This window comes from Anoplophora glabripennis, unplaced genomic scaffold, assembly GCF_000390285.2.
Source record: "Anoplophora glabripennis isolate ALB-LARVAE unplaced genomic scaffold, Agla_2.0 scaffold1495, whole genome shotgun sequence".
In the NCBI taxonomy this organism is placed as follows: Eukaryota; Metazoa; Arthropoda; class Insecta; order Coleoptera; family Cerambycidae; genus Anoplophora; species Anoplophora glabripennis.
Window position 1 is genome coordinate 52,184 of NW_019426011.1, and position 10,151 is coordinate 62,334.

General features: G+C 35.1%; 1 protein-coding gene across 1 annotated transcript in view; it reads right to left on the bottom strand.

Annotated features, from left to right (window-relative positions):
- The window catches only part of LOC108915846 (tyrosine-protein phosphatase Lar), a 44,103-nt gene extending 36,185 nt beyond the window's left edge, over nucleotides 1-7,918 (bottom strand). Inside the window, 1 exon segment of the mRNA XM_018721991.1 lies at nucleotides 7,641-7,918. Within this exon segment, the coding sequence (XP_018577507.1) occupies nucleotides 7,641-7,918 (278 nt within the window).
- Nucleotides 7,919-10,151: the final 2,233 nt, after the last annotated feature.

The following is a 10,151-nucleotide window of genomic DNA, read 5'->3' on the forward strand; positions in this document are numbered from 1 at the left end:
TGTTTCAGAGAGCCAGGATCAAGAAACGAAGACAACGACACACACACACACACATACACACCCCCCATACCCTCCTTACCCCTCCCCTCCCGCGCTAGCCTAAGGGCCACCTTAGCAAAGCGCATCCCAGGCTGCATAGCCGCACTACCCTACCCAACCATACCACACATAAACATGACACTACCCCCGGGGTTTACACAGACGAGCCGGCGAAGCAAGAAGAGCGCCAGAAGAAAGGGCCCTAGCCGGCGGGGCCCAGCCAGGACAAAAGGAGGTCCCACAAAGCGCCTACACCGGCCGCATTTGCGGTCGGGGTAGACGACGGATGGGGCCCACCTACGAAGGCTGTCCAGGCCTACACGAGATGAGGCAGGATAAAGAGGGATAATCCCCCTCGATCCCAAATCATTGAGGCCAATTTCTTGCCATAGAATAATGGCGCGAACCCATAATTCCCGTTAAGAGGGCGGCCCTGCCAGATGCCCGGATGCTCGGAAAATTTTGTAACATAATGTCACGAACAAATCGTCAGCTGAAGCGAACAGCGTTGCCAAGTTCACATCATAATCTGTGGTTCACATTTAATTAATCCGCTTTAGTATACGGATACATATGTACGAAACCAATAAAATGAAAGTAAATAAAGGATCATGCTGCATTTTATTATAACTAATTTTAATAATTGTATTAACTTGTGCAAAATGTTTTAACAAGCCTGACTTCTCGAAGTCAACTTTCGTTAAATGAAAATAAATAAAGCAGAGGTTTGTAGGCATACTGTATTTTATCAAATAAAAAAAGTCGGCACACTAAATACCCGAATATACAACTATACAATACAATACACACGGTTACAAAACCATTCCCTAACAATTTAAAGCGTTTATTCAAATCTACCACCCTACGTATCTCCCGCATTTTTCCCGCAAAGGAGTTAACATAACACATTTTTTAAAAGTTCAAGCTTTAGAAGCAGCTGATTTCCCCAATCGTCTTGAATTTTGCATTTTGTTCCTAAGTGCAGCAGAACTTTATTAACAAAGTGCTTTGGACGGATGAATGCTGTTTTACTCGTGCTGGCATTTTAAACAGGTAAAAAACATAAATATTGCTTTCTCAAAAACAATAAGTGCCTAACTATACTCGGCGGCCGAAATTATAAAGAGTGACTAATACATAATATAAAAACACTATTACCATAATGCGTATAAAATATAAAATGATTTCTATACGGTTCAATATTATTTATCTTTGTGCCGCTTGCCATGCACATCGGTAGAATCTATAATCATGTATAGACTGAGTTACACTGAACGTCGATCTATATTTTATCTCTGTCTTTTGCACTTGGTAGGGAATAGGGAAATGCATTTTTAGTGGGTGTAAACGGACTTGATTTGCCCGACCTGAGAAACGTCATAGCATAAGCGTAGAAGAGGGGTCTAATTCCATGGCTATAATAAATTTATAAATTAAAAAAACACAACTGGGACGTTTTAAAATGCTCTAATAATTAAAATTGATCAAAGTGCTGGTTATAGCAAACCGTACAAAATATTAGATGTTATGTTTTATTATGTTTTTTCAATATTTTCTATATCTTGTTGCCTTTTACGCAGACACGCCAATGGATTTTCGTTCCCGGCACGCTTCATCCCCCTTACTAGTCCAAGAGCTAGCGATGAATCACTATCTATAATTTTGGCCGTCGAGTATAGGTTACACCAAAGTTTAGATTTACACTAAAGTTTACATTTATTATGTAAACTGGTTATACGCAACTGCATATTAAATAATAAATTGAAATACTAAAACTGTATTATTTAACATAATAAATTATAAAACGTGAAAACCTTAATAATATTAAAAATGATAAATTGTAATAACCGTACATTCGAAAACAATCATCCCTATTCATTACACTCAATTTGATGACACGATTTTCCTTTGATAAAAGACCGACAACTTTTTGCTCTACTTTGCATGGAATACGATCCTACTACAGTTCGTATTAGTCTAGGAGACAGATCAGGTTCCGTGTACTAACTATAAAAATAAACTTTTTACAGCCATTTAAACATTTAATTTGTTGATAACAATTAAACTGACCACTTTCAGGCTTTGCGACCAATTTTTTTGGATTCAGGTCAAACTACTTTAGAATAAGTTGTTTGCAGCCGTGGCACTCTGGTTGGCAACGGAACCCTGTCTGGCTCCTAGACTAAAGTGCACGTGCAAATTAGAAGGTTATTGACCTCGACACAGGTTAGCCTAGTTCGGAAACACGTACCGAGTTGTTTATTTGTCTCCGTCCGATTGTATTTTTATCTTCTATTACTTACAGTCAATATTTAAATACTACATACATTTCACCCTCTCTTTATAATTTATCTAGTGAGTGTTGGTTTTCTATGTCACTATTTCTGTAATGAAATTGAAATGGTTATGAAATGAAATTTAAATTATTTGAACTCTTGGAGTTTTGTAACTTCAATATTAAATTTTATTTAAAGTGAAACAGAGCTAATTTCTTTGCAGCCATAATAGTGACATTTGGTCAGATGAAAACCCGCACATTACTCGTCGGTTTAGCTTTCAGAGGAGATTCGGTGTCAATGTATGGGCAGGAGTATATGGCGATCGTTTAATTGGGCCGCATTTTCTACCTGAACATCTGAATGGGCAAGGCTTACAGCAAATTAAAAAATTATCACTAAGATGTTAATAAAAAATTATTTTTGGCAGGTCATGCTCAGACCTTTTCGAGGTTCTTGCTGGGCAACAATAACAATTTAATATGTTGATTGCATAATTATAAAGAATAATTTATAACATTTTAAATTATTATTGGCTGACGTGAGCAAACCGTTTATTTATTGTCTTTATATTAAGCGAAAATATATAAATATGGCAACATTGCATCTATATCGTAGCAAGCTGACGTCAGCCGGTCAGTAACAGCCTGAAAAGGGGGTTAAATAATGATTTGAAAATATGTTTTTCAGCTTAAATATGCATTTAATTTTTTTTTTAATCACGCCATCGTATTATACTCATTTTTCTCCATGTGCTCTTAAAATTAATGACATTATGACTGAATCACCCTGTATACACCGTGTCCACCTAGTGCGCGTAAGTCCAATATTTAGGTTAATAAAAGATATCTCAATTTTTTTTTCTACAGAATTGCCTACTTTCCTGAGCTGCACAAAATGAAAATATATTTGCATATACAGGGTGTTCAGTTTTTCCTGGGCAGGTACCAACTTAATTTTTTTAATTGGAAACCCATATTTTTTATGGCATTATCAAATTCTACGTGAAAAAGTAACGGTACTTTGTGTTATGATCCCTATTAAAATATTGATAGTTTTCGAGATAATCGACTTTTCATTTTTTTTCTTATGTTTCGTCATTTCTAGTAGTTGACATAATTATGATTGTATGACAGCTAGAAATGATTTTTTTTCAGGAATTGTAGAGTGAAGATGGCTCTTTCAAAAAACGTATCAAAAGTTGACCTGCGATATACAGGGGGCAAAAAAAATCGTGCCAAAACTGATAATTTAAAATTTGAAAAATCTCGACTTTTTCAAATAAAACACCCTGTGTTTTATGATTTCATTAGATGCCTTTCTGTAAACCCTACAATTTTTTAATAGCTTTCGCTATACCTAAATACTGAGCAAAACACTCTCCCACACACAGTCCAGGCTGATTAGGACATGGCTTGCAGTGAAACAAAGTGCTCTTCTTAATTTTGTTTCTGCTGCACATTGTACATCACTTTCTTGTTTCGATAGCTGTATAGTTTTTTCTTCGTTACTACCCAGAAGTGATCGTATTACCTCCAACCGAAATTCATAAAAAGCCATTTTCTTGTTAGGGTATTGATTATATAAGAGATGCATGTTTAGAAACATTAGTTGAAGAATTTGACACCATATTTGTGTCGCTTATTTTTTATGTATTGCCAAAAAACAAGTCGCCCTCTCCAGAGCACCAAAGTCTCGTCCAAGGAAAACTGCTTTCTGAGTTGATAAATTTCCAACAGTTTGTAGTTGAAAAAATATATCATAGATTTGTGGACATTTTGTGGAGTCAACTTGCACATTTTCATCTGTGACATGGTTACTTCTAAAATGTAAACAACTGAGAATAACCAAAAAGCGATCTCTATTTATGTGTTGAGAGAAACATCTCAAGCCAAATAGTCGATATGCAATAATAATCCCATAAATATACGTAATTCTGGCAAAGTCAAATGTTGCCAAGAAGTTATTCATGATTTGACATGTGCTCCAGACAAAAATATAACTTCGGCTTGTTTATTTATTTCGTCCAATAATATATTTAGAAAACTTTTTTCGGCAATCAAAAAGAAATAATCTATTGGTAATTCATTTCCTTTTGGTTGTACAAGTAATCTTTTTATTTTTGTAAATGGTATATCTTCTATGTCGACATCATCAACCCATAAACTGCCATTTGTATTTGTCCCAGTAGCCGATCCTATATTCGCTGCCGAATCTTCAGCTTCAGAATTTAAAATATTGTTATATAGCACTTTATATATAAATAATCTAAGAATTTTATCTGAAATATCTTCATTGTCAGTGTATTCCTCACTATCATCATACACACTGCCGTCATTTATTATTTGCTATATTTTTAGGGTCTCTTATTTGTATTTTAGGTCTTTAAGGCCTTGAGGGACCTGCGTCACAATTTTCCATGGTATAATTTTTCAACAACGCATGTAATATACTATGTGGAAAAAAATCACGAAAGAAAATACGCACCTACGAATACATAAGCTGTACGCTGACTAAGCCTCATGCACTAACACCCAGTGCTAAACTTGTACTGCCTTTGCATGTGACACAGACCCGTGTCGCCCGCATGTGGGTGTATATACCCAAAAATTTCACACTCGTAGAGAAATTTATTTCTTGATTAATCAATGTAAATGTTCAATGGGGTCTCTAGTGAGTTATTAACTTCAAATAAGGTACAATTTGTTTTATTCTCATTCAAAAGTAGTTTGTTCTCAGAAAACCATTGTTTTCTAGAAATCATCAATACATTACCCATTTTAAGTATATTCATATAATTTGATTTCTTTATTAACAAATTTGTATAACTGACTGTAAATTGTTTATTTACATTTTATTCAAAATAATATTTACAAGTCATTTACAAAAATTATAAACAAAAGAGGTCCCAGTATACCTCCCTGCAGCACTTGCCCTGACAATTCCAGGGCGTTTGATCTTATTTTGTTATTATTATACCCTATATCAACAATTTGTTAGTTCTAATACCATACCTATACAATTTTTGCAAAATGATCTATGCAATCAAACGCCTTGGAAAGGTCAAGAAAAACGCACCAGGCCAGATTCCCTTCAGCTTTTGAGTATTTCATTAACAAAGCTGTATTTATAGACTTTTTATCCATACAGTGTAGGAAAGTACTGATGGTCTATCAGAAGTTACGTGAGAGCGATAAAGTAAGCCATAGAAATCCATGTGATAGACAAGGATGGCTATAATGAAGGCGTCTAATAGTCAACGCCCATTTCGCCCTTCCACAAATAAGATCCACTTCTTATTTGTGGAAGGGCGAAATGGGTGTTGACTATTAGACCCCTTCATTATAGCCATCCTTGTCTATCACATGGATTTCTATGGCTTACTTTATCGCTCTCACGTAACTTCTGATAGACCATCGGTACTTTCCTACACTGTATAACTATGTTGATTCCCCGGTTCACTTGTAGTTGATAAGTAACTGTTCTTTAAGAGTTCTATACACAGTCTAATGAGAAATTCTAACTTGCCTTGCAATACTCTGGGTATTTCTAGCAAAGGTGCTTTGATAAATTGAAAAATTTGTTCCTCCACATACTTCTTGTGTCCATATTCTCACCGGTTTTCTGGGTAACATTGCCCATATCTAGCTTCATTTGCTGAGCATAATCTTAGTAAGTTAATAAGTAGCACATCGTGATATTTACATTTAAAATACATTCTTGTAAATAGAATGTAAACACATATACAGGCAATCCTCGTACTTATAGTATGTTCAGTTTTCAAAATATAGTATAACGTAAATCGAAACGACGTAAGTCGATACATTTATTCATCATCCATTTCTATATAAAGTGAGCTAGGTTCTATCAGAACATAATATAATGTAAAAAAAATTACATATTAATATTAAATAACTATACTTTATTTATAAAACAAACCATCTATTTGGTACATACATGTCGGCATCACCCCTGTAACCGCTTATGAATTCGTAGCCACTCGAAGAACTGTCGCCGTCGATGAAATGTTGAGGACTTGTTTTTGTTTATGTTACAGAAATATTAGAGTACCAAATTGTTATCTCTTCAGGGTTAAGTTTTAGCCTGTGTGTGAAAGACCATCATTATCTAACTTTTGTAAACACTTCCTTATATGGTCATGTTTGGTAAAAAGTAAACTGATAGGCAAAGGAATGCACTGGGTAACGCCCCTGTGAACGGAACAAAACTGAAAGCCCGGGAAGCAACTAGATCATTCAATTGATGAAACAACCATAGCCGTGTGGCTTTTACTATTATTATTATTATTACTGTTACTATTGTTTTGATAAAAAAGTAGTGAACAGGTTGCTAGGGCTGACAGTGGCGGACCGTTAGTTCCTATTCTACAACTTGTATACCAGCTCCCGTATTTGTAATAAATAGTGTCACGTCACCCGTGTATTATTTCGATAGAGACAACATAGTAAACTAATTCCTATGTCCACCAAGTGTCTCCGACATACATATTGCACAATTGAAAAAATAGAAAGAATCAAACTAAATCATTGGTTTAAAAAACGTATCAATTCGAGTTTGTTTTGCTTCTTTTTTTCTTGTTTTCATACATTTCTCGATAACACTGACAGGAAGAAGGCCCGGCTTAAGGAGGGGGGGGGGGGCAATAGGGGCTGTATAGCCCCGGCCTCATGAGATAGGGGGGCCTTGGCGAGAAGCTACAGACGTTAGATTGTGAACTAGTGTTAAAATATTGTTTGATGCAACTCGAAACATATCAAAACGACGTAACTCGAGGACAGCCTTTACTAACCTTTGTTCACCACAATTACAAATAATTTATTGTTCATGATAAATACTTTAAAAGAACATGAAAAATTATACTTATTTTTTAAAAATGTATTAGTATTAGACTTTCAGGCGAGTTGCATTGTCATTTGAATAGTCTAATAATTTCACTTTGGTAATTAAAAAAATTATAATTTCACGCATTAATTTTAATTTGAATAAATTGTTTTTTCACGATGGTACATAATTAATTTACAGTTAAACCAATCAAAATCTGTTCCTCAAATATATATTTAGTTTAAAATTTTCATAAACAATATAATAATTTTACACTTTGGTAATTAAAACTTATTTTTCTTGAAAACGCGAGTTTTGAATGTCTGCTGTATGGGTCAAAACGGTGCAAAGAATTGGCTCTTAAATTTACAAAGTGATTTCCCTAACAATCTGTATGAGTGAATCAAATTACTTCTGGTTAAATATTCAGTCTTAAATTAAGACAACAAAATATATCCATATGCAAAAAATATATATATTTACTTCAATATTAAGTCTGGCCTGCTAGGTACACCTCCTGGTGTACGAACATTTACCGGAGGACTTCTGTCTCCATCTCCCTTTCTGGTCAGTGCTGCAACTTGGACAGAGTACAAACTGTCTGGTTGAAGGCTAGTAATATTTATTTCTAACACTGTATCACCAACAACATCAAATTTCATTGGTTCATTCAGAAAGTTCTTACCCTAAAATAAAAAAATAATTACTAAATTATGAAGTAAATGTAAGATGTTTTTAAATGTATATTGTGTAAATTCCATAATGGTATTTTTGTCGAACAACCATAAAAATAGCTTCTTGTCTTATACAGGGTGTTAAAAAAAGAGTGTAAAATATTTAAGGAGGTAATAGTATGAACCAAAATAAGCAGAAAAGTCTCAATAAATATGGATCCGCAAAGTAACGGTTGTGGAGATATGGAATGTTTTGTTTTTTAGCCCCTTTTTTTATTTTGCAAAAACGTGTATTTTCTTAAATAAACAGTACATATTTGACAGTTGTTCTCAGTGTACAAGTTTTTTTTTCGCTATGGCTGGTTACTCTAACGCAGAATTAACAGACATGCATTTCATGTATGGTCGTGCTAATGGCAACGCCACCGAAGCACGACGTCTTTATGTTGACGCTTATCCAAATCGCCAGATTCCTTCACAACGCATGTTTGGAAGAATTCACCAAAGATTGCGTGATACCAGTTCCTTGAGCAAACAGTGCCATTTATCCGGAAGACCAAGGTCGGTATCCACTCCTAGAGCAGAAGAAGAAATTCTAGCACTGGTAGAGCAGAATCCAGGTACGAGTGTGCGGAGAATATCAGCCGAGGTAGGAATTAGTGGTCCTCTTGTTTGGAGAATCCTTCACGAGCAACTGCTTTATCCATACCATGTGCAACGAGTACAGGCCTTAAATCCAATAAATGATCATCAAGCACGTTTGTTTTTTTGCCGCTGGTTTCTACGTCATGATGCTGAAGACCCTCGTTTTCTTGCAAACATTCTTTTTACTGATGAGGCCGGGTTCACAAGAAATGGAGTGTTTAATTTTCACAATACGCATATTTGGGCCGACGAAAATCCTCATGCTCTAATAGAATCTGGACATCAGGCACGTTTTTCATTAAACATTTGGATGGGTATTGTAGGTGACAGGTTTCTAGGTCCTGTTGTTTTACCAAACCGATTAACAGGCGCTGCTTACCTCAACTTTCTGCAGAACACACTGTATGAGTTTTTGGAAGACATTCCTTTGAATCAGAGGCAACAAATGTGGTTCCAGCATGATGGTGCTCCAGCTCATTTTTCCATGGCCGTTAGAGAGCATTTACACCAAACTTTTCCACATAGATGGGTAGGAAGGGCCGGACCTGTTTTATGGCCTCCAAGATCGCCTGATCTGAACCCTCTAGATTTCTTTGTTTGGGGATATTTGAAGACATTAGTGTATGGTACTCCTGTAAATAGCCTGGAAGAGCTGCAGCTACGGATTAATCAAAAGTGTCAAGAAATCCAAACCAAGGAGGGTGTTTTCGAAAGAGTTCGAATATCGTTGAGACGAAGATGTCGTGCCTGCTTGGAAATGGACGGAGGGCACTTTGAATATCTTCTGTAACTTTGTTTTTTGTTTGTTAAAAGCTTCCTTTGTCGGTTTATTCCTAATAAAATAAAATGTTTGAAAAACGAATATTGGTCCATATCTCCGCAACCGTTACTTTGTGGACCCGTGTTTATTAAGACTTTTCTGCTTATTTTGGTTCATACTATTACCTCCTGAAATATTTTACACTCTTTTTTTTAACACCCTGTATTCTTTTACTTGCATTATAATATGGAAAAGGTCAGCACATATGAAACAAAATATAAGAATTTGAAAAATTGTAGGTTTAAGTTTTAGATCATGAGCATTTTAACAAATATGTTCAGTTCTTTCAAATTTTTAGTTATTCCGTAAATTTTTAAATTGATTATAAGGGTGTCCAGAAATTAATATCTCTTCTTTGTATATTGGACTTTTGTAATGTTTAATTCAGAAAGTAAAATTTTAGTTGATTTTACAATCAAAAAGTGATCTTGCAGCATTTTCATGCACTACACTTTTTGCATATTCTATCAATAATCAAGCTTGTATCAAAAATGTGTTGGTGACGAAAATATGAAAAATTATAAGAAGTAACTTGAATCTATGTGATAAAACAGGAACTGAAGTTGTAAAGTCGCTCCCGAAAACAATAGGATCTAATTATAATATATTATTATATATAATTATAAAGATGGCAGCCAATGAGCCAACAGTGGTTCTGTCTCAGAATAAAAAACTTTGTAATTATTGCAAAAACTCAGTTAAAAGTGGCCCAAAGTGCAATGTGTGTGGGCTTATTTATCATCCTAGTTGCAACAAGGGTAAAATCCTGCTGTGGAGCAGGATTAGGTGATAATAAACCTGATGATATGTGTGCAGCTGTTTTTAATGCAGAAGAAACTCATCTGAAAGAAGAAA